This window comes from Limanda limanda, chromosome 13, assembly GCF_963576545.1.
Source record: "Limanda limanda chromosome 13, fLimLim1.1, whole genome shotgun sequence".
Classification (NCBI taxonomy): domain Eukaryota; kingdom Metazoa; phylum Chordata; class Actinopteri; order Pleuronectiformes; family Pleuronectidae; genus Limanda; species Limanda limanda.
This window is the reverse complement of record NC_083648.1, coordinates 1,485,016-1,509,213: the sequence shown is the minus strand read 5'-3', so window position 1 is coordinate 1,509,213 and position 24,198 is coordinate 1,485,016. Positions and strand designations below refer to the sequence as shown.

Below are 24,198 nucleotides of genomic sequence, written 5' to 3'. Positions count from 1 at the left end.
CCGTGGAAACCGACCTGGTGCTGCGTTCAGGTGCTGTAGGAAACTACTAAAGACGTCAAATCTCAGTACAAGCAACTAAATACAGCTATTATCTTCTAGGTTACGTCGATCACTTGTGTTATAATGCAAATTGTATGTTTCTTATTCAGCTGTTTACTCTACAGTGTAAATTATATTAGAAAATTAATTTCTTTTATCCTAATTTATGTCTTATCCTATATTAACTGATCTTATTGTATTTTTATGTGATGTTATCTTATTTTACCTTATCATATTGTATCTTATCTAATATTATACAATCTTATCTTACTTTATGTTATTGTATCCTATCTAAGCTTATTTTATCTTATATTATCTTATCCAATCTTATTTTATTGTATCTCATCTTATCTTATTATAACCTTTACTGTCATATTTTATCTTATCCTATATTTTTTTTTACCTTGTTTTATCTTATCTTATCTTTTCAGTAGAATAAAGAGAAATATTTTCCACACTGTTTAAATTGTTCCATCCAAACCAATTCCTTACGATAGGATGGATAAAAGGGGAAATGAACGGAATCATCGTTTACAAGCAGCACTTGAATGCACCATGTCGTGATTGCTCTTTTATTTTGAAAGTAGCATTCCGGAAGTGTCTGTCCTGCAGGACACCAGGCACCGACAACAGACAGCGTGTGACCGCCCCCCCTCGGTGCACGGACACCGGGTCCCCTTGCGCTGCTCCCCGGGGTCAGTCTGATCCGTGTCGGTGGTGGTGGTCGGTGGTTCTCGGTGGTGGTCGGTGGTTTGTCGGTGGTCGTTGCCCGCTCGTCATGGCGAGCTACCGGGAGTTCCACTCGCAGCTGACGGGCATCATGGAGGCTCTGGCCCGGGCGGCGGTGCTGGAGGTCCTCGGGCTGCTGGACGGAGGCTACGCCGGGCTGCAGGAGGAGCTGGGCCGCAGCCGGAGGGAGAACCGGGCGCTGCGGCGGAGGATCCAGAGCCTCGTCGCCCGGAGCCTCCACCAGGGGGCGGACCTCGGAGCCGGTGAGTCCCGGTTCCCCGGTGCTGGAGCTGCTCGGTTCAACCGACTGGGCTCGGCTGTGGAATCACGTGTTCACACTTTGTATTGCGTCAGATCACAACACATGCACGGACACAAGTATTCGGACGCACCCCCTCAGGCTCAGGTGTTTGGTTCAGTCCCGTTGGTTGGACCTTGGCCCCCTGGAGGTAAATCTGAGTGCTGCAGCTGACCAGGACCTTCATGTGGTTCCTTCATGTGGTTCCTTCATGTGGTTCCTTCATGTGGTTCCACCTCTGAGGAACACTTTGTGGAGGTGTTGGGTTCCAGCAGGACTCGGGTCCATGAGGCTCGGCTGGGTGACTTCGTTGAGGAAGATCTGGACTGGTCCCACCGAGCCCAGACCTCCATCCTGTCCCTGACCTGGAAGAGTCTGAGTCCTCTGGTCCAGCATCAGCATCTGACCTCACTAACATCTCCTGGATGCAGGAGCAGAACTCCCCACAGAGACCATCCAGAGTCCTGTAGATGAGTGAAGCTGCTGCAGACAGAGGAAGATTCATATCTTTATTTGGGATACAAATTATGTTCTAATTAATCACAAGAAGAAGAAGCTTCAGCTGGAGAGAAGCTCTGGAACATTAGTTTGTTTTGCTTCGTCTCGGCTGTAAACCGTGTTTCTGTTTCTCCTCCAGAACGAGTCTCACCGACGGGAGCGAGCTCCAAGCGGCCGAGAGCTTCCAGCCGCAAGCGACACAGAAGGTTCACTGCTCCAGAGGAGACAGCAGCAGTGGACGAGGTGAGAGACGTGAGACAGAGTGTCCCCCATGTGTCCTCCAAGAGTCACAGCTCAGAAAAATTGATTCAGTTACAAATCGCGATTCTTGTGAATGACGATTTTAAATCGATATGCTGCCTCCCAAATCGCCGGGGGGGGGGGGGGGGGTACAATGCAATATGGGGATGCAATATTTATATTTTCCTTTATACTATCATTGCAATATTTATATTTTCCTTTATACTATCATTGAAATATTTATATTTTCCTTTATACTATCTTGTAGTATTATTTATATTATGGTCACTTACTTTTAATTATTTTTTCTGTATCATGGTCACTACTGTTGCAATATTACTTATAATATTTTTGTTTTCATTACAATAACACTCACATCACTCCACTTTCTCCCCAGTACCTGCTTTTGCACAGTGTCTGTTTTGCAGGTTGTTTTTGTTTTCTGTATATTTTTACTCTCATTATGTGTAGTTTAGTAGTGTATATATTTTGATCTTTCTTTTTTATTGTTGCTTCGGCACTGTTATTTAAATTCTGTTTTTCTCTTTTTTGCTGCAACAAGTGAATTTCCCCGTTGTGTGGATAAATAAAGAAATCTAATCTAATCTAATCTAATGGGGGAGCAACATCACCCCAGAGCATGTTGACCAGCTCTTGTTTTTGCACAAGAATCTAAACATACCCAAGCACTAGCTTTGCATCGCCTACATGCAAACAACAATAGCCTACTTTTTGTTTATTTCAAAGTTTATATTCTAAGTAAACTTTTATTCATTCTATTTAATTTACCTTTTATTTATTGTTTAAAAGTAGCCTAAGTGGCTTACATGTCTTAATCTGTCAGTTTGTGTGCAGTTGACAGGGGCTATACAATAATAGGGCACATTTTTATTTATTTTCTCTATTGGCTGCCCGGCAGTCATTAAGTTAATGTTAATATTTGAAATAAAACTGGTAAAGCTCTACGTGAATTTGACTGTGTTGTATTTGAAGGAATGATTCAACATTTTTCCATGGTCCAGTATTTAAAAAACAAAAAATAACCAAAAGAAATCCCAGGAAATCGTAATATCGAATCGCAATACATATCGTATCGCCACCTAAGTATCGTGATCGTATCGGGAGGTCCCTGCTGACGCACACACATCCAAACACACACGTTGTCATCACACACATCTGTAAACTCAGACGTCACGTGGTCTTTGAGAACATGCGTGTTTGTTTCCATGTAAAGCAGGAAGTGAGATGTGATCACGCTGGTGACAGGACACGCCCTCAGGACGTCTTTTAACAGACGGCAAAGCTAACCAGCGCATTTTTCATTTTACAGTTTTTTATGACGTGTTATTGACCGATCGGTTTGTTCTGTCTGTCGTCTCCTCGGCTCAGGATCCGTCTGCAGCAGCCGAGGACACGAGCCATCAGGACGTGGTTCTGATAAAAGAGGAAGAGGTGGAAACAGACGTGGACGACGATGATGATGAGGGAGAAGAAGAGCTGCTCAACCAGGGCGGTAAGAGGATCCATCAGGCTTCAAAATAAAAGCACTGATCACAGATGTTAACGATGCAGGAACACGGGAGCAGAGTCCTCATTCAATGAGAAGGTTTTTCATCCCTCGGGAAAGAACAGAACCAGATAGTGATCAGTTTATGGATCAGTTCAGTCAATTAATAATTCAAATTCAAAAAAAGGAAATGTTTTATGTAAATTTAATATCTTAAATTAGACTAATGATTCAATACACACAAGAGTATTTTGGTGGTGATAAAACATGTTTAACCGACTGCTGCACTGAGACAGTTTTTTAGACACAACTCTCCAGCTTTGTGTGTCCTGATGTTTCTACGTCTCCACACAAACAAACACTGTCCACACAATAGAAACACAATGAACTCACACTGTTTCCACTGTTCTCTCAGTTACACATTTTTCAAACACACTGTGTTTCTGTTGTGTGGACGTTGTCACACACATAGAAGCGTCACACAAAGTCTGGACAGGGTTCAAACATCTGATTTGCCTCCCCTTTTTACTTTCTATGTTTCTATCTCTTTTTGAATTTAATATTTTCTTAATAAATATGTATAATTATTATGTATTTATTTGTATCTAGAATTTCTCTTGACTAGAATTACTTGACTTCCGTGAAAGAACAGCACCAGATAGTGATCAGTTTATGGATCAGTTCAGTCAATTAATAATTCAAATTAAAAAGCAAAATAAAATGTCGCCCATTCTCTGTCCGTCTATAACAAGGGATGATATTTTAATATCAAACACTCAAAACAGACTCCAGCTGTTTTCATTCTTTCTCTCTCGGTGAGGTTGTGTTTTTAAATCCTCTTGACAGCAGCGTGTGTGACTGGGGTCTTCTTCTGTGTTTGTGTGCAGGCTCCGAGGTGCGGCCCCCAGCAGCAGACGACAGGGACCAGGGACCCTCACTGATGAGGATCTCCACCTCGGACATGAGGCTGTGGGATCAGACCAGCACCGGGACGTCGGGACCACCAGTCGACCACAGGGACTCCCTGAGTGGGCGGGGCTCCCCGGGTCCCGTGCAGGTCTCTGACAGCAGCTCCTCGGACGTGGCGTTCGACCTGGCGTCGGAGTCGGACTGTGAAGCTCTGTCCTCGGCCTCGTTGAGGAAGCCCTTCCTGCTCGGGGCGGGGGGGAGTCCTGCCTCGCTGCCTGGGACCTCCGAGCTGAAGGGGGGCGTGTCTCTGATCAGATCCCTCCCCTACGACACCGAGCTGGACCTCTGCTCCTCGTGGCCTGGGCAGGGCCTCCCCAGCACGGGGCCCGTCCCACATCGGCCGTATCTCAAAGCCGACCACCGCCCGACCCTCGTGGACAAAGTGTGTGACCTGAACGCTGCAGGCTTCCCCTGGACCCTGGGCCTCGGCAGCTCCAGTCTGGACCCGCTGGACCTGAACCGGTACTGCAGGGACCGACGCTTCATCTGCAGCTACTGCGGGAAGTGCTTCACGTCATCACGGAGCCTGGAGACGCACGTTCGCGTCCACACGGGCGAGCGGCCGTACAGCTGCGCTCAGTGCGGGAAGCGCTTCACGCAGTCGGGTCACCTGAAGACGCATCAGAGCGTCCACACCGGAGAGCGGCCGTTCGCCTGCGAGCACTGCGGGAAAAGATTCGCCGGGAAGCAGAACCTCAGGATCCATCAGCAGAAACATCACCCGGCCGAGCAGGAAGCCGCTCCACATCCTGCTGTGATTCGCTGAAACACGCAGCGATGGATCTGTGCTGAGGAAACGACCGTGAACCGTGAGGGACCACAACGTGTTAAACAGAACTCTCTCCAGGTGAAGACCTTTTACAGAGGTTTGAGAGGAACTGGTGTTTTTACATAGAAAAACTGATCCATAGTTGTGACCGTTTCATTTAGGCTTTAGTTATTTTTAACTTTTATCTGCCTCGGAAACAGATCGTTGACTGTGATCTGATCTTGATGAATTCTTACCTCATGAAGACTGTGGAGTGTTCAGATCCCGTCAGGACGTCGGGATCGAGAGCTGCCAGAGGAAAACAGATTCCTGTAGAAGAAGAAGCATGTGAATGTTCACTGGATGTTTCTCTGGAATAAAACGTCAGTGAACTGAAATGAACAGTTTCTGTGTATTAGTGACTGAGAATGTTATTTTAGATAAAATTTCCACTGCTTTTCAAGTCACAGAATTCCTAAATACATAATATGGTATAATTTTAATATATCCCTTTAAAAATGGAATTATAAACATTTGACGAAATATTTTAATAATATAGAAAAGATGACAGTAAAATATATAGATTTTTAAAATCAAAAAGAGCAGACTTTAAACTGGGTAATATTCGGAAGTAGTACATTTGTAAATATTCAGATAACAAAATGTAAATGATGATTATGTATATTTTGCGATAAAATACACACTAAAAAATAAATTATTAATTTGTTATAATATAAAATGGGTAGAATTAAAAACCTCCTGTGACCCGAACAATGTTTGTTTCTGTGACAATAAGCAGTGTAGATCAAATGGATATAAACCCAATAGAATAAAAACTGACAAAAACGTGAAAAAAGGAAATGTTTTATGTAAATTTAATATCTTAAATTAGACTATTGATTCAATACACACAAGAGTATTTTGATGGTGATAAAACATGTTTAACCGACTGCTGCACTGAGATTGTTTTTTAGACACAACTCTCCAGCTTTGTGTGTCCTGATGTTTCTACGTCTACACACAAACAAACACTGTCCACACAATAGAAACACAATGAACTCACACTGTTTCCACTGTTCTCTCATGTACACATTGTTCAAACACACTGTGTTTCTGTTGTGTGGACGTTGTCACACACATAGAAGCGTCACACAAAGTCCGGAGAGGGTTCAAAACTACAAGTGAAGCCTTGCTGGGACTTTTCTCTCAACAGGAAGCGAACGTCTGAAACACTCACAGGCGGATTCATTCTTTTTACTTCAAGATTCAAGATTTTTTATTGTCTAATGCACAGAGATAACATGAAGCAGTCGCTGGCAATGAAATACTTGTGTCACAGGCTCTCCTTTAAGCAATGCTCAGTAATTTCAACCAAAAAAATAAAATAGAAATAGTATAAAATAGAATATCAATAAAATACAATATCAAAAATTTAAAATTGAAAATAAATTAAGTATATCGAAATATATATCTTTACAGATGAAGAGAAAATAAAACAATAGTTAAATTTGTGCAGTAGTGCAAATATTCAAATATGTTTATTATGGTGGTGGTGCAAATATGCCACTTTCTATCGTTCTATCTCTTTTTTAAATTTACCTTATCATTTTCTTAATAACTATGTATGATTATTATGTATTTATTTATATCTAGTATTTCTCTTGACTAGAATTACTTGACTTCCGTGAATTGACTTGATCTGAGTAAACTAACTTGACTGGACAGCAGCGGGCTCTTATTTTGAAGTCTCCGGAAGTGTGACGGGCGGAAACAGGAAGCGTCGTCAGCTGTAGTTGTGTGTACTTCCCCGAGCTCGGACCGGACGGTGTCGGTGTCCTGTCGGTTCTCGGAGCGGCTCGTCCAGCGGCGGTGGGCCGGAGAGCAGCAGCGGCAGCTCGGCCTGGTTCCCCCGGAGCAGCGGCGGGATGTCGGCTCTCTCCAGCCGGGCGATGCAGCAGCAGCTGGCCGCCATCATGGCCGCGCTGACCACGGCGGCGGTGGCGGAGATCTGCGAGCTGGTGGACGAGGGCTACGCGGAGCTGCAGCTGGAGATCCGCCGCAGAACCAGGGAGAACCAGGACCTGAAGCAGAAGCTGCTCCTCATCGAGTCCATCGTGGGCCGGGCCGGCAGGAAGGAGCCGGGGGAGGAGCCGGGGAAGGAGCCGGAGGTCCAGCGGGAGGAGCCGGAGGTCCAGCGGGAGGAGGTGTCACATGAGGCGGGGACAGCTCCGCGGAGGGACCGGGGAGCCGCGGTGCTCCAGCGGGAGGAGGTGAGCTCACAGCCGGGGACTCCACCGGGGAGTGATCATGTTTCTTACAAAAACATGATCATTAATTCAAGCTAGTTAACGCTCCCATAACTCTCTTACTGTATATATTGTTTTGTTTTATGTGCTTTATATCTATATATATATATAGTTGTTTAATGTCTGATTGTTATTTATGTTCAGTGCACCAACCACACCAAGGCAATTTCCTGTATGTGCAAATGTACTTGGCAATTAAAATACTTCTGTAGCCTGTTAGCAGGTCAGAGTAAGACGACAACACAGCAACACAATACTATACAAGGATAAACACACAATATGATACAAACAAAAGCACAACACATACAATTCACTGAGTGGGAAACACACGATGAAGTGAAGACAGTTTGTTGTGATCAGAGCTGACGATGTGTCAGGTGATGTAAACATGATCATGTGACAGGTCACTTCCTGTGTGTGTCTGCCCCCCCCTTCATTGTGTTCATCTGTGAAACACAAATATCCAGATATGACTAATATGACTTGTTGCTCGTCCACAGCTTCCTGACGTGGTGCTGATCAAAGACGAAGACTCGGACACTAACGACTCCTTTGAGGAAGGTGAGGGTCTCAGCCTCCCTTTATTTAGATGCATTTAACCACTTAAACAACACATGGATGTGATGCATATTATGGTAATTTGTTTTAAACTTATGATTTTGTATGAAATATCTGTTATGTTTTGATTATATTTTAAGGTGAACATAGGTGAAGCATTAAACTTACATATTAACAAAATAAACCAGAAATATCTGGAGCAGGTAATAACTGCCTTGGCATTATATTGTATATAATGACTTTATTAATATTACTTTACTAATATTCCAGATGTTGGAATGTACTGTGTATGTTGAAAGGTGACTGTTAACCTCTGATTTATTTCATAAATTTCACTCTTTCAGTTTAAAAAAATTCAGCATTTGAACATTATAATTTCATACAACTGTAATCCTCATTAGAACTTTATTAAAAAAATACTGTTTCACCCTTATTGGTCAACTACCCACATACCCATAGACGGCAAATTCAAAGAAGGAAGATGATTTTTTCTGATTTGTTTATAAATCAATAGTGAACAATACATTTTTTTTTACCCTTCAGATAATCAACCGACGGCTGTGGCGGTTTCGACTCCGCTCGGCCGGAGCGTGAAGAGACGCTGGCCGGGACACGAGGAGGCGGAGCAGCAGTCGTCCTCCGAGCAGCTCACACTGAAGACCTCCCAGCCCACGGGGGGGACGCCGCAGGCGAGCGTGGTGGTCTACACGCTGGATTCCCCTCGCAGCGAGCCGGGCTGCTCCGGGCAGTACGGCGGCGAGGAGCTGAAGGCTGACTCCTCCCACATGGACCCGGACCACGCCCACCTGGTCCAGCAGGAGAGCTCGATGATTTCTCCGACCTCTAACAGACAGAGTTACTTTGGGAGCAGCTCTCTGATGGAGTCTCCGAGCACCCGGGCGGAAACGGATCTGAGTCTCACGTGGTCCAAACGCTCACAGAGTCGGACGCCGTTTCCTCAGTTTCACCAGAATGACAACGTGGACGGAGACGGTTACGGGCTGAAGCTGATCAGCGTCTCGGGGTCGACCTCCACGGACTGCCAGCTCTCCGAGAGCAGCAACTCTGCGTTTGAGTACGAGGACGCTGACATGATGACCTTGGCGCTCTTCAGGGACCCGTCGGGCGCGTCCCAGGCCGGGCCGCCGCCGCCGCCGGCGAGCAGCGAGTGCTCAGGGAAGCGCTTCATCTGCTCCATCTGCAGCAAGACCTACGCCACGTCCCAGAACCTGGAGGTTCACATGCGCATCCACACGGGAGTGAGGCCCTTCATCTGCTGCCAGTGCGGAAAGAAGTTCACCCAGTCGGCGCACCTGAAGTCGCACCTGAGCGTGCACTCTGGCGAGCGGCCGTACCCGTGCACGCTCTGCTCCCGGAGCTTCATCGTCAAGTACAGCCTCAAGCTGCACGTGAAGAAGTGTCACCCAACCGCCACAGGGAATGAGTGTGATCTGTGAATACAACGATTTAAAGATCTGTTATTGAACTGGTGCAGGAGCCAAATATTTGATGCTCCATCATTTGCTTCTTTCTGTCTTTTAACTCGATGATGACTGATGACTGGTTTTACCATTTTAAAGACATTACATGTTATTGATCTGATGCTTTTATCCAAAGCGACTTACAATTAGTGCATTAAACGTTTATGAGTGGCCAGTCAGGGTTCAGCATCTTGCTCAAGGACACTTCAGCAGTAAGACCGGGATCGAACCACCGTTCTTCTGGCTGGAGGACGACGATCGCTCTACCCCCTCAGCCACAGCGGCCCCATTCGTTCTAGAATCAGAATCAGAATTCTTTTATTTGCCCGGTATGTTTTCACATACAGGAAATTGCCTTGGTGTCATTGGTGCACTGAACATAAAACAACAATATAAAAAACAACAATATAAAAAACAACATATAAAAAAAATAAAATAGAATAAAGTATATACAGTAACAGTTATGGGCACGTGCTGAGCTAAGGTGTAGAGATTGGTGATAGAATTCTTTTAAAACAATAATCCCCAGTTTAGATCTCATTCTTATTTCAGAGTGACACTTCAAAGTGTAACTTTTGTGTACAGATCAAAGTGTTTTATATAAAAGGCTGAATGTTGTGTAAAGATTTAAACACACAAACGCAGTCGGCCTTTCCTGTTTATAAAGTATGGAATCGTTTTGTATTGGTTCATGTGTTTGTTGAAGGTGAATTCAAATTTCACTTGAGGAATTTAAGATTAAAAAATGTCCAATGTTGTAGTTTGTTATTAAACTTTTATTGAAGCAGCAATTTTATTGAATCTTTTTTCTTGTAGGAAGGAATAAAGTGTTTTCTAGAGAAATCAAAGGAGAGAAGTGTGTTGTTTTATTGTGATGTGATAATTCGCTCTTTATTAATAATAAGTTCGAGGTTGTTTCCAGCTCATCAGATAATAAACAACTGTCGGCGTCTCGGTTTAAACTTTAAATTTAAAGTATGATTCGCGGTGATAGATGTGTGGTCAACACTTTCATGTTTGAGGCCTGTGCTTTATTTTGAAACTTGACTGTTCCACAGAAATGGGATAAAATGTTTATAAGAAGATAGAGATAGAGATTCGACTAAGACGTGGACAACTATATACTATAATTTTACTTACTATAAGGTAAGTAAAAATTACAGAATTAGTAAAAAGTGAAATAACCCAAATGATCTAGTTTCTAAACTCTTTAATCTACATGTTTTCTAGGTGGGAGTAACCATAGATATATATAAAGACTAGATGTCTCGTCTGCGTTGCCAGCCAACGGAGCCTGACGTCACCACATGGCGGCCATCTTGCCAGAGGTTGCTCGCTCACCCATAACATTGTGTTGGTAAATAACCATAACTTACTCAATTTTCAACCGATTTTGAAACGGTCTGGTTTGTTATAAACGTCAGAGATGTAGTTATGACACTGCATTAATTATTAACATTTTTTAAAAAATAACATAATTATTTAGTAAGTTTGCAGTGCCCTTACTACCAACACAATGTTATGGGTGAGCGAGCTGCCCCGTAGCAAGATGGCCGCCATGTGGTGACGTTCGACTCCATTGGCCGAGGCATCTAGCCTTATATATGTGTATGGTCGAGACGTGTTTTTGTCGCGCATGCGCTCTGACTCGGCTTCCGTAGTGATCGAGTGTTTTGTTTGTGTCCGCCGCGTCACTTCCGGGTTGAAGTGGGATCGGTTCACGCCGGCTGGGAACAAAGCTCCGCATCACGCACGCACAGCGAGCGCGTTACCCGTCACGCACCTGAGCGAACACGCACGCGCACGCGCAGACATGTCCGCCGCCCTGCACGCGCAGCTAGCTTCCGTCGTGGAGGCGCTCGCGAACGAGGCGCTGGCGCAGATCTGCGAGCTGGTGACCGGAAGCTACTCGCTGCTGCAGCTCGAGGTGTCGCGCAGCCGCAAAGACAACGAGGCTCTGCGCCGGAAGCTGCGGCTCGCGGACCTGCGCGCGGCCCGCGCGACCGCTCGAGCTCAGCCGCCTGCGCGTCACCATGGCAACGGCCCGAGGCGGAACCGAGCCCCAGCAGGTAACCGTTCACATCCGCTACGAGATATAAACGTGCTAAGAACCGTTAGAAAAAAACAAGTCGAAAAACTTTTCAATAAAACACACTAGAAATAGTAACAAAACAAGTCAAAAACCGTTAGAAAAAAGGTTAAAACCGTTGCAGAAAAACAGATACAAAAGAAGTGTTACTAAATAAACATTACACAACCGTCACAGAACTGTTAAAAAACGTAAACAATGTCGGTAATGCAACATGACGTAGGTTTCCAACCAACAACAAACCGTGCATTTCAATACGCAGTGGATAGAGCGACATTCTCAGTCGTCAGCTTCCGGAAAAACTACATGTTGGTAAAAGAAGTAGCACAAAAATAGATGTTTAAATCACAACAATGTGAGCTAACATCGTGAAGACGACACAAGGTAGGGGGAGGAGCAACGTGAGAGAAAACAGTGAATCTTGTTCGTATCGTTAATTTGACGTCGTGGGTTGAAGAGGAACACGAGACCCGGTTCGAAGCTGCAGATCTTTCTCAACACAAATATCTAGTTGTCTTTATTTCATATGAAACACTGCGAACGATATAATTTATCGTTATATTTAAGACGAGCTCCTTCGCTTCCTGTTTGCATTGCATTGTGGGACAATAACCATCGAAACGTGAACATGAATCAAAAGTTATTTCTCAGTGTTTGGAATCAGTTGTTGAGTCAAATGTTTCCCTCATGTTCTAACTTCACTGAAACTGTCCAGCAGGTGAAGTGGCGGTGTCGGGGGGGGCTTCTCGGGACGCCGCTCCAGTAACGGTAGGTAGCAGAGTTCCGTCTTCACCTCCTCCTCTCCTCACACCCTCCTTCACCCGTTTCTCCTCCCTCTCTCCGCCGCTCGCAGCCGGCTGCAGCTGAATCGGTCGTCGTGACGATGGCGGTGATCAAAGTGGAGGACGACAGCGAGGACGAGTCCTGGTCCCGGGCCGAGCAGAGCGGTGAGTTCAGGTTCTAAACATCAACGTGGAACATAGCAACCGAAGACTGTAGATAAAGATGGACGACTTCTCCACCTCCTCCAGGTGTACGAGTCGCCATATTGTGGTGATGACGTCATTAGGAGTCAGTCTCAGCTGTCAATCATGACCTGTCAGCCCGAGTTTATATCATCAAAAGGAATTAAAACCAAATTGATCAGAAACAACTTTAAAAAAACATAAGAAGGATAAAAAACCAAACTCCTCAGTAGGGTTGCAAAATTCCAGGAATATTCAAAGTTGGAAATTTTCCATGGGAATTAACGGGAATATACAGGAATATACGGGAATTAACGGGAATATACAGGAATATACGGGAATTAACGGGAATTAACGGGAATAAACTGGAAATGTTGTGGGTAATTTATACTAACTGTATTTACCTTGTCATATACAGACATAAATATAAACATTTTGTTGTGTCATAGGCTGATTTGAGCCCTGAGGAAACTTTGGGCACTTGACTATATGCTTCTGCATCGTTGTGTCATTCTTAACATAGGTCTTTGCACAGTATTTGCAAATGTACACAGCCTTTCCTTCTACATTGGATGAGGTGAAATGTCTCCACACATGAGAGAGTGCACGTGGCATTGTTCTGTAGAATAAGATGAGAAAAAAGTTTGTAAAAAAACACTAATGCAATGCCAGAGATATAAATAGTTAGCCAAACAATTGGAATCGTCTGTAAACATATTTTACAATTGATGGATAAATGTATGGAAATAGTCTAGATGAACAGATGAACAATCCTCAATCAGCATGCTAATATATTTCCCCAGTAATATCATGGAAACTTACCTGACTCGTCCTGCACTCTACAGCAGGCCTCAATAGCCCTGCTGTAGAGTGAAGCATGCTGGGAGTTATCTGTGCATGTGATGGAAGAATGAACAGTGGAGGGTTGAAACTCAACGTTCCATACATCTTTAAAATAGAGTTTTGAATGATGTTTTTATTGCTCAGCGTTTAATTTGCGTAGTTGTTTTCAAAATTCCCAAAATTCCAGAGCTTAACTTCCCATGGAAAGTTTCCGGAAAGTTTCCAGAAATTTACCGGAAACTTTACGCCCCTTTGCAACCGTACTCCTCAGTCCTCATAACCATCCATGCTGAGCATTCTGCGGTGGGGACTCGAATCAAGCGCTCCCTACACAGACACAAAGGGAAGCACATTCTCTACACAGGAAAAAATCATATTGTAATAGAACATAAATGAGATTCCAATTATATATGAACTTAACTAGAAATTGGGAAAACTAAGGATACTAAGGAAAACTTTGATTCTGGACAAGGGCAACTGATCTCTAGATGTAGTTTTATTGTGAAGGTGGAGCTGGCCAGGTCCACTTCCTGTAGGGTCAACATTTTAAACCGGTTAAACGTCCACTTGTGGATGAATTTAATCTGTGATTTTCTGATTCTCTTTCTCTTCAGCTGTTTTTTCTCGAGTTGTTGACGAACAGAAGACGGAGACGGAACCTTTGCCCCGGATGAGTGAACAGGAAGCGGCAGGCGAAGGCCCAAACAACCTGAACTCCAGCCGGGGGCTCGAACCCGCGGGTTATGGATGTCTGGTGTACGAGTCACAGCTCCAACATGGCCCCCCCGCTACCCAGAATCCTCTGAGTGAGAATCCCGGCTGCTCCTACGTGCTGAACACCAGTGAGATGAGAGTCTCCGGTTCGGGCAGCAGCAGCTTTGCCTTCAACGCCGGTGAGACGAGCCTGTCTGCAGCAGAGCTCCAGCAGCCCGCAGTGTTCACAGACAACCAGCAGAGGGCGCCGCTAGCCACAGACAAGCCTCAACAGCCAGTGAGAACAGAGGGGACGGAGAGACGGGCTGCTCTCCTCAGGAGGGACAGGTGGAGACATCAGGTTCGGGTCGGCAGAGCTGCCATCCAGAGCGGCGAGGACAGCGGGGGGGGGGTGTCGTTTGTGTGTAACTGCTGCGGTAAAACTCTGGCCTGCCTGAAGAACCTGAAGACCCACATGAGGGTCCACACCGGCGAGAAGCCTTTCGTCTGCTCGCTGTGCGGCAAGCGCTTCTCCGACTCCAGCAACTTGAAACGCCACCAGAGCGTCCACACGGGAGAGAAGCGCTACGGCTGCGTCCACTGCGGCAAACGCTTCGCTCAGTCGGGCTCGCTGAAGGTTCACATGAGCGTCCACACCGACTGCAAACAGTTCAGGTGCTGGTACTGTGGCAAGACCTTTATATCAGGAAGCCACCTGCGCCGACACGTCACCGTCCATGCAGGAGACAAACGAGGGCCGCCCACATGACAGGGACAATGATGGTGGGGGGGGTTAAAGGTCAGGGGTCAGATCCCGGTGGAGCAACAATGGACAAAACAACACAACAGACCTGAACAGCTGCTGAGCATCTGTGGAGCTGGGTTTCAGATCTGGTGTCAACATGTGGTCACGTGACCCGACCCACCGGACGTGTTCTGCTGGGATCTGATCGCTCTCCGACCCGAACAAACATCGGTGACATAAGAACCACATGTTTGATCCCTTCAGCTAACATGGAGGAGGCTGGGTTAATGACCTGTATTGCTCTCAGCCACTAGGGGGCGATGGACATGTTTAGCTTCACTTTTGTTCTGGAGGAACTGAAGTACACAGGTCACAGAAATACACTGGTTTCCTTTTAATAGGGTTTTAATACATGATAAACTCTGACTTTAATTAGTACTGTAAATGTTAAATTCTGTAACGCAGCGCCATCAACAGGCCAACAGAGGAACTACTGCTGTTTGTTCATTTAGACATTTTACAGATTGAAGCACAGTGATCAACACTGCTGTTGGATTTCATTAGTGAATATTTTGGTCATTTCTGACATCAGAATTGTTTTAATTCCAAATTAAAATCCAGTTTACGGTTTTCAGAGCAGAGACTTTACATGGACACAGAAGAGAGGGATTCAAATGAATGTTTATAATAAGTGTTTCCACAAGAAGAGAATCACATCTCACACTATGTACAGGATCAGTAACAACATGTACAGTAACAACAATCAGATCAAAATTCATATTAAATGTCTTTTAGGAAACTTCAGGAATTTCTTGTCTTTTTCACTGAATGAAATATTTCAAAATGTGTTCAAAAGAAAAAAAAACATTCAACTTTGATCATTTAAAGCTGCATTAATTGACTGTTGGCCACCAGGGGGCAGCAGATAGAATAAACAACATGATACAGTTGCTTGTTTGTGACAGAACTGGTTCCTGCCCAGTGTTCCCGCTCTTTTTGCTCCGTGTTTAGTCTCCACCTCCTGAGAAAAACTCTGGACTCATAGTTTTGTCTGTAAAACTTAAACCAGGAGCTGAAAGAAGCTGAAGGTTTAGTGGAGCGGATCCATCATTCATATAAAAACATTTGCAGCTTTAAATGCAAAGATATGCAAATTCATGCAGAGCATTAATAAAAATATCGTTATATAGATTTTTTAACATTGATATAGGTGATGATACAGTTCCTGAATTGTCAGATTTCAACCGATTTGGCACTTTGAGTGAATAAATACACGAATACACATCGGACAATGCAGAAACTCACATTGAGTTTTAAAGGCTAGTTGTTTGGTACAATTAAAAAAAATTAAGCAGCAAATTCGTCCTCATCAAATTCAACCGTGAAAACCCAAGTTGAGAAGCTCAGTTTGGACTCTTCGTGTTGCAGATGCTGCCTTCAGGTCACGTGACCTGCGTTCAGGTCACATGACCTGCGTTCAGGTCACGTGGACGAGCGGCAGCGATGGACAAGATTCCCACGGTGACGATTTGTAAGAATTCACATCAACGGTGGAATTACATGAAATTAAATTTGGGTTTAATCAGGTTCAATGACCAACTTTGGTTGGTGTTGTTTGACTTTTCAAACGATTCTGAGTTAATATAAAACTTTATTGACCATTGAACAGTAGAAGTCAGAAATGGTGATAAATCCCATGTGAGTGAAACGCAGCGTCTGAACAGAAATAAAGTTTCCTTCAGTTGAATGTTTCAGATCCAAACGTGATTGAAAGTTTAAAACTTCATAAAGTCAAGAACCTTATAAAGCCAATCAGCACAGTTTGGTCCCAGCTTCACTTCTACTCTCGTTTTCATGATGAAGACACTCAACACTTTTTGATAACAAACAATTTTCAATGACAGGATGAATCCAACAAAGGTCAAATCCCTGATTTAGTGTTTCTCTCTGCCAGCTCACTGCTGAGGTTTTAAAACTCACCTCACTCAATCGTTTGTTTTCTGTAATTATTGCTTCATCTGAAATCCCTGCATCACCGTGTGAACAAGAAGGAATCTTCACACTGACCTGTTTACCACTGGTCTTATGAATAAAAGCTGATGGGCTTTTTTGTCCTGCCTGGGATGTTAAGTTTTGTCAAAAGTTAACTCAGAATTTTCAGTTTCACCCTAAAAGCCGACCTGATGCAGTTTTAAAGCAACGAGATGCAACTTTAACCCTTTGAAGCAGCAGTTTGATTAAAGTGAGTTTGATGGTTCAGTGACCGTGAATATGGAGAATGATCCCGAACCCACAAACCTGAATTTAACAGGCAGTGATTCAAAGATCAGGTGCTATGACATTTAGAATCGGTGTCCCACCAGGCTCTGTCCTCGGGCCCTGCTCTATTCACTGCTTCACTTTGTTTTTCCCTTTAAAGCAGCAGCTTGATTAAAGTGAGTTTGATGATTGAGTGTAAATATGGAGCATGATCACTATCCCTCATCCCTAGATAAACTAGAACGTTTTGTGCGTTTGTGGATTTTTAAAAAGACGTGAAGCTTCACAGCGACGCTCACTGACGTTTTGTCACTTTGGACCCAAACAAGTTCAGCTAAGATCAACAGAATACGTGTTTACAGTCTGTTTAAAATACATCAGTGACATCCGGATGATTATTATTTATCTCCGATCTAAACTACAGTGACTCGTGTCGCCATGTTGATCGAGTTCCTTCATCATTACATCAGAAACAAACTGTCAAACTGATTCAGCTTCTCTCAGATCATCGTTCCCAATTTTTTAGAGTTTCATGTTCAATTGGATTTTTCTCCGTCGTCCACATGACTTTAATATTCAGAGACCTTCAGGGAGAACGTGATATCAAATACGAAACAACTTCACACGGATTTTTCCAGCGTTTTTTCTTTTAAATTTAAAGCTTAAATCTAAAAGTTTAAAAGAGTAAAAAACGCGGTTCTTCAGATTCACAAGGATTTACAATCAGAACCGTCTCATCTTAGGTTTCACTGTCAAACAGTTGTTGATATGAAATGTTTTCCGGAGCTCAGAATAACTTGGTCTTTTAAGAGCAACTCACATGCAAACATTTAGTGAAAGGATAAATATTTTGACAGAGTTTCCATCAGACTTTCTCCTCCTTCTCTCCTACAGTTTGAAATTATCTTCCGTTTCTTGGTTTACTCATTTCTGGATGTGATGTCCTGAGAAACAGAATCGGGAGAAAGCGTTAACGTTACGTCTATGCTGCCAGTCGATGGAATGGAGTTACACTTTTTAGTTTTTTTTGACTCTCACCTCCGTCTTCGCCCTCCTCCACTCGCCCATCGGCCCCGACTTCGTCAGGACTGAAAGACACAAAACTACAAATAAAAAACTTTTCCTTTCAAACATCTCAGTGTGAAAATGTTTTAAAAGCTGGTATTGATGATTTCAAAAGAAAATAAATAATAATATTAATTTCATTTTCTCGGGACACTTGAGGTCATGTAAACTTTACTTCTTTAAAATGAAGATCATATGAATCAAGCAACAAAATTCATATTAACAACTAACATTTGTGTGAGTTTGTGATACTTACACATAAAAGTTGTGATCGTCATGAACACGGTTGAAGTAACAGTTGCGCTCCACCACAAACACCTGCAGCCAAGGAAAAACAACTTCTGTCAGAAAACATTCACAACAAATAATGAAGTCTAACTAAAATAATCCTGTGGTTGTGCGCCCCCACCTGGTAAACCTGATGTTCTACATTCAAAATAATATGAAGAAATTCTCTAAAGCCAGACTTGAGATATTTCGGTAATGCACCTTGACGTTGATGCTCAAGAGGCCAAAACCCTTTCTGATCCAAATGGAATCAGGTCATCTGCGAGGCCAAGTGAACATGTGCGTCAAATCTGAAAGGATTCTCTCAAGACGTTCTTCAGATATACAGGTGCATCTCAATAAATTAGAATATCATGGAAAAGTTTGTTTATTTAGATAATTAAATTCAGAAAGTGAAACTCATATATTATATAGATTCATTACACACAGATTGAAATATTTCAAGGATTTATTTCTTTTAATGTTGATGATTATGGTTACAGCTAATGAAAACCCAAAATTCAGTATCTCAGAAAATTAGAATATTGTGAAAAAGTTCAATATTGTAGACTTACGATGTCCCACTCTCATCAGCTTATTAACTCAAAACACCTGCAAAGGTTTCCTGAGCCTTTAAATGGTCTCTAAGGCTGGTTCAGTAGGCTACACAATCATGGGGAAGACTGCTGACTTGACAGTTGTCCAGAAGATACACATTCACACCCTCCACAAGGAGGGTTAGCCACAAAAGGTCATTGCTAAAGACGCTGGCTGTTCACAGAGTGCTGTATCCAAGCATATTCATAGAAAGTTGAGTGGAAGGAAAAAGTGTTGTAGAATAAGGTGCACAAGCAACAGGGATAACCACAGCCTTGAGAGTATGGTGAAGCAATGGCCATTCAAGAATTTGGGGGAGATTCACAAGGAGTGGACTGAGGCTGGAGTCAATGCATCAAGGGCCACCACGCACAGACGGATCCAGGACATGGGCTACAACTGTTGCATTCCTCGTGTCAAGCCACTCCTGAACCAGAGACGACGTCAGAAGCGTGTTACCTGGGCCAAGGAGAAAAAGGACTGGACTGTTGCTCAGTGGTCCAAAGTCCTCTTTTCAGATGAAAGTCAATTTCATTTGGAAATCAAGGTCCCAGAGTCTGGAGGAGGAGTGGAGAGGCACAGAATCCAAGTTGCTTGAAGTCCAGTGTGAAGTTTCCACAGTCGGTGATGATTTGGGGAGCCATGTCATCTGCTGGTTTTGGTCCACTGTGTCTTATCAAGTCCAAAGTCAACACAGCCGTCTACCAGGACATTTTAGAGCACTTCACGCTTCCTTACGCTGACAAGGTTTATGGAGATGCTGATTTCACTTTCCAGCAAGACCTGGCACCTGGCCAAACTGCCAAAAGTACCATTACCTGGTTTAATGACCATGGTATCACTGTGCTTTATTGGGCAGCAAACTCACCTGACCTGAACCCCATAGAGAATCTATGGGGTATTGTCAAGAGGAATATGAGAGACACCAGACCTAACAATGCAGACGAGCTGAAGGCTGCTATCAAAGTAACCTGGGCTTTCATAACACCTCAGCAGTGTCACAGGCTGATCGCCTCCATGCCACGCCGCATTGATGCAGTAATTCATGCAAAAGAAGCCCCCACCAAGTACTGAGTGCATATATATGAACATACTTTTCAGTAGGCTGACATTTTGGTATTAAAAATCTTTTTTTTATTGGTCTTTTGTAATATTCTAATTTTCTGAGATAGAGCATTTGGGGTTTTCATTAGCTGTAAGCCATAATCATCAAAATTAAAAGAAATAAATACATGAAATATTTCACTCTGTATGTAATCAATCTATATAATATATGAGTTTCACTTTCTGAATTGAATTATCGAAATAAATGAACTTTTCCATGATATTCTAATTTATTGAGATGCACCTGTATGGTTCACAAGCAGTCGGTCGACCTGGAAACATAACGCCTCTGCTCAGTGGCTGTTGCCAGAGCATAGATATTAAAAGTTTTACCTCGAGTAAAGAGTTGAGAAGAAGAAGACGGAGAAGAGGAGGAGGAGAAAGGCCTTCATCGTTAACCCTGAAAGAAAAATACAAACACAATCACGTCAGATCTGAGCCGACGTCTCTGATGAACAAGCTAACGTGTCAGATATCATTTCTCAGAATCATCAGAGTTTGTCTTCGTTGCTTCATTAAACCAGAATCTGAGTTTGAGATTGAAACCAAAAACAAGGAAAGTAAAAAACGAGATGGAACAAATGAATCTACTGTTGTTCTGACTTCTGACCCATGGCCCCGCCCACTAGTGTGAGTTCAGGACAAACTGCAGCGACACAGATTCAAGACAATAACATCGATGCTGACCCGTGTGCTCAGGTGACGCCTGACAGCAGCAGGCATTGGTGAAGAGAGCAGAAGTGGGCGGGACCTCTGACAGTCCACCCGATGACTGGGTGAACTGCTCTTTTGATTGACAGATCTCAGAGCAAATCTCCTCCTGGATGAGCAGCCTCGGGGGCGGAGACACTTTTTCGGGACAGGATTGGATCTCTGTCGGGTCTGAGAGGAGAAAATGTCTTGTTAGAAATGTTCTGGTTCATGAACCACGTCGAATCATGTGAGGCTGAACTTTACCGTAAGTGAAGCCGCGGCTCTCTTCCAGCTCCGTGCTGCCCAACCCGACCCAGGAGGACTCGTCCGGCCCGAGGACCTGCTGGCTGCTCGTGGCCCAGTCGGGACCTCGCTCGTCTTCTCGGTCCTGGTCCCGGTTCTGGTTTGGTCCCGTCCCGAAGACGCCTCTGAAGACTTTCTCACCCAGCCACGACTGGCAGCTCTCTGTGACGTCACTGAGGAGGCGGGCCAGCGAGCTGCGAGGCCTCCGTCTACGGCGGAAAACCCTGAGAAGAAGAAATTTAAATCGTTAGCAGTGATGATGTCGTTGTTGATCGTCTACTCTTGATGTTCCCATGTTGTGTTTACAGCCTGAAAGCTGATGAGAATCATATGTGTTGTTACAGGAGTGAACAAACAGACACAGATTTTAATCTCTCTTCACTGAGACTTTAAGCTGCAACTTGCTGCTGGTTCATGTGGTGACTTTGCTCTCAGCTCGTCACTGGGCCTCAGGAAACACTCGATCAAGACGACAAAATATAAAACGCTGATTTAGTTTTTATTTCACGAAAGAACTTTAATGACTTTACTGGAAACTCATATTACAACCTGTGCTGTTGTGAGCTGAATGTGACCGTTCCCAGGTTAACTATTCACTTTGAGATGTGATAACACAGATAAAGACTCACAACCAGCTCCTCCCAGTCAGGACATGTCTGTGTCTCCTCCCTTCACAGGTGTGTCAGTGTAAGAACCAGTGAACAACAAGCTGTGAACTGTGGGAGCTGAGTCACTGCAGGGAGTGAACAAGAGAGGGGGGGGGGGGGAGCAGAGATCTGTTTCTGTTCAGAGGAAGTGAAACTGTTCTTCAGTCTCTGGCAGCAGCTGAAATGGAGCAGCAAGAAAACAAACTGGACGGAGAAAGATTCTCCTGTTCGATCTGTCTGGATCTACTGAAGGATCCGGTGACTACTGTCTGTGGACACAGCTACTGTAAGAGCTGTATTAACACCCACTGGGACAAAGAGGAGCAGAGAGGAAGCTACAGCTGTCCTCAGTGTAGACAGACCTTCACACCGAGGCCTGTCCTGGGGAAAAACACCATGTTAGCTGATTTAGTGGAGGAGCTGAAGAAGACTGGACTCCAAGCTGCTCCTGCTGATCACTGCTCTGCTGGACCTGAAGATGTGGCCTGTGATGTCTGCACTGGGAGAAAACGGAAAGCTCTCAAGTCCTGTTTGAATTGTTTGGCCTCTTATTGTGAGAATCACATCCAGCCTCATCTTCAGTCAGCTGCATTGAAGAAGCACAAGCTGGTGGAGCCCTCGGAGAAGCTCCATGAGAACATCTGCTCTCGTCACGATAAGGTGATGGAGATGTTCTGCCGCACTGATCAGCAGTGTATCTGTTATCTCTGCTCTGTGGAGGAACATAAAGACCACGACACAGTGTCAGCTGCAGCAGAAAGGACTGAGAGGCAGAGAGAGCTCGGGCTGAGGAGACAAACAATCCAGCAGAGAGTCCAGGACAGAGAGAAAGACGTGAAGCTGCTTCAACAGGAGGAGGAGGCCGTCAATGCCTCTGCTGATAAAGCAGTGGAGGACAGTGAGGAGATCTTCACTGAGATGATCCGTCTGCTGGAGAAAAGAAGCTCTGATGTGGAGCAGCAGATCAGATCCCAGCAGGAAACTGAAGTGAGTCGAGTCAGAGAGCTTCAGGAGAGACTGGAGCAGGAGATCACTGAGCTGAAGAGGAAAGACCAGGAACTGAAGCAGCTCTCAGACACAGAGGATCACAACCAGTTTCTACACAACTACCCCTCACTGTCACCACTCAGTGAATCTACACACTCATCCAGCTTCAGCATCCGTCCTCTGAGGTACTTTGAGGACGTGACAGCAGCTGTGTCAGAGGTCAGAGGTCGACTACAGGACATTCTGAGTGAGACAAGGACAAAGATTTTACAGATTGTGTCTCAAGTGGATGTTTTACTGCGACAACCAGAGCCAGAGACCAGAGCTGACTTCTTAAAATATTCACAGGAAATCACACTGGATCCAAACACAGTAAACAGACAGCTGTTATTATCTGAGGGAAACAGAAAAGTAACATGGATGAGTAGACAACAGCCTTATTCTAATCACCGAGACAGATTCACTGGTTGTTGTCAGGTCCTGAGTAGAAAGAGTCTGACTGGACGTTGTTACTGGGAGGTGGAGATGAAGGTGGGGGTGGGAGCAGTTCGTGTAGCAGTCACATACAAGAATATCAGCAGAGCAGGAAGCATAGATGAATGTAGATTTGGATTCAATGATAAATCTTGGATGTTATATTCTAATGGAAACAGTTATAACTTTTATTACAACAGCATCGAGACTCCAGTGTCAAGTCCTGTGTTCTCCAGAGTAGGAGTGTACCTGGATCACAGAGCAGGTGTTCTGTCCTTCTACAGCGTATCTGACACCATGACTCTCCTCCACAGAGTCCAGACCACATTCACTCAGCCTCTCTATGCTGGAGTTAGGGTTAGTTCAGGATCCATTGCTGAGTTCTGTAAACTCAAATAGACTCGAGTCATTAAAAGCAGTGATTTAGATTCTGTATGTATACCTTTAACTTCTTTTGTCTCCATGTTTGTTGATCAAAGTTCTTCGTAGTGACGTTTCTGCTCCGCACAGAGATCAGCTGTCAATCAATCACTGACCTTCCTTTATCACATATTTAGTTCTCACTTTGTAAAGACAGAAATCTATAATTACACCGACATGAATGTGTTTGAAAGAACTAATGTTGATGTTGTTTTCTAAATCAAAGTAGAAATCAGGTTGTGTGATGTTTTAGAACCTGTGTTGATCCTGATCCTCATCAATGAGCTGATTATTTGTTCTTCTCTTTTCCACATGTGTTATGGGATGTTTGGTCACATTGTAAATCTGGAACCTTTTTTGTTTTTATCACGGCTCATCTCTGTAAAGTGTGAATCCACTCGTCCTCATTGTATTTAAATATTTAGTGAACAGGCTTATTGATCTGCTGCTGCGTAGGTTTCTGCTCTTTTTGATTTTCCTGATCTGAACCAGCAGGTCCATTGAAAAGTGTCCTGATCGAGTCCCTCTGAGGGTTTGTTCTGCAGCTCTCATCACATGTGTTTCTAATACGTGTCTATATACATTTAAATATCTATATATGTATAAAACAATAAAAATCTAATGTGTGAAGAAGCTGAAAGTTGAATAAAGAATAAATCCAATCAGTTCTTCTG

The 24,198-nt window shown here is 44.0% G+C and overlaps 5 protein-coding genes across 5 annotated transcripts; 4 read left to right on the top strand and 1 right to left on the bottom strand.

Moving 5' to 3' along the window:
- Positions 1-787: 787 nt before the first annotated feature.
- On the top strand, positions 788-5,426 carry LOC133018543 (zinc finger protein 316-like). The gene is made up of 4 exons (XM_061084938.1): positions 788-1,031; positions 1,704-1,807; positions 3,194-3,317; positions 4,199-5,426. The coding sequence occupies exons 1-4, from the start codon at positions 818-820 to the stop codon at positions 5,044-5,046; spliced, it is 1,290 nt and encodes a 429-aa protein (XP_060940921.1). The 5' UTR covers positions 788-817; the 3' UTR covers positions 5,047-5,426.
- A 1,384-nt stretch (positions 5,427-6,810) lies between these two features.
- On the top strand, positions 6,811-10,183 carry LOC133018541 (zinc finger protein 37-like). The gene is made up of 3 exons (XM_061084936.1): positions 6,811-7,298; positions 7,835-7,895; positions 8,436-10,183. The coding sequence occupies exons 1-3, from the start codon at positions 6,954-6,956 to the stop codon at positions 9,347-9,349; spliced, it is 1,320 nt and encodes a 439-aa protein (XP_060940919.1). The 5' UTR covers positions 6,811-6,953; the 3' UTR covers positions 9,350-10,183.
- A 903-nt stretch (positions 10,184-11,086) lies between these two features.
- LOC133018545 (zinc finger protein 316-like) lies at positions 11,087-15,507 on the top strand. Its single transcript, XM_061084939.1, has 4 exons — positions 11,087-11,442; positions 12,178-12,230; positions 12,316-12,409; positions 13,885-15,507. The coding sequence occupies exons 1-4, from the start codon at positions 11,187-11,189 to the stop codon at positions 14,730-14,732; spliced, it is 1,251 nt and encodes a 416-aa protein (XP_060940922.1). The 5' UTR covers positions 11,087-11,186; the 3' UTR covers positions 14,733-15,507.
- On the bottom strand, positions 15,175-21,583 carry LOC133018177 (transmembrane protein 71-like; the record flags this gene model as incomplete). Its single annotated transcript, XM_061084491.1, has 7 exons — positions 15,175-17,911; positions 18,006-18,055; positions 18,289-18,350; positions 20,334-20,400; positions 20,688-20,882; positions 20,958-21,220; positions 21,546-21,583. Coding segments are annotated over 7 exons (699 nt in total), but the record flags the coding sequence as incomplete, so codon positions are not given.
- Positions 21,584-21,826: 243 nt separating this feature from the next.
- LOC133018538 (tripartite motif-containing protein 16-like) lies at positions 21,827-24,122 on the top strand. The gene has a single exon (XM_061084934.1). It carries the CDS (start codon positions 21,827-21,829, stop codon positions 23,501-23,503), a length of 1,677 nt encoding a protein of 558 aa, XP_060940917.1. The 3' UTR covers positions 23,504-24,122.
- Positions 24,123-24,198: the final 76 nt, after the last annotated feature.

Bases quoted from the DNA above. Each gene is read 5' to 3' on its own strand.
- LOC133018543 (XM_061084938.1), top strand. From the start codon at position 818: ATGGCGAGCTACCGGGAGTTCCACTCGCAGCTGACGGGCATCATGGAG. The intron at 1,808-3,193 runs GTGAGAGACGTG...TCCTCGGCTCAG, and splicing joins AGACAGCAGCAGTGGACGAG to GATCCGTCTGCAGCAGCCGA. The intron at 3,318-4,198 runs GTAAGAGGATCC...GTTTGTGTGCAG, and splicing joins AGAGCTGCTCAACCAGGGCG to GCTCCGAGGTGCGGCCCCCA.
- LOC133018541 (XM_061084936.1), top strand. From the start codon at position 6,954: ATGTCGGCTCTCTCCAGCCGGGCGATGCAGCAGCAGCTGGCCGCCATC. The intron at 7,299-7,834 runs GTGAGCTCACAG...GCTCGTCCACAG, and splicing joins CGGTGCTCCAGCGGGAGGAG to CTTCCTGACGTGGTGCTGAT. The intron at 7,896-8,435 runs GTGAGGGTCTCA...TTTACCCTTCAG, and splicing joins TAACGACTCCTTTGAGGAAG to ATAATCAACCGACGGCTGTG.
- LOC133018545 (XM_061084939.1), top strand. From the start codon at position 11,187: ATGTCCGCCGCCCTGCACGCGCAGCTAGCTTCCGTCGTGGAGGCGCTC. The intron at 12,231-12,315 runs GTAGGTAGCAGA...CGCCGCTCGCAG, and splicing joins GGGACGCCGCTCCAGTAACG to CCGGCTGCAGCTGAATCGGT. The intron at 12,410-13,884 runs GTGAGTTCAGGT...CTTTCTCTTCAG, and splicing joins GTCCCGGGCCGAGCAGAGCG to CTGTTTTTTCTCGAGTTGTT.
- LOC133018538 (XM_061084934.1), top strand. From the start codon at position 21,827: ATGGAGCAGCAAGAAAACAAACTGGACGGAGAAAGATTCTCCTGTTCG.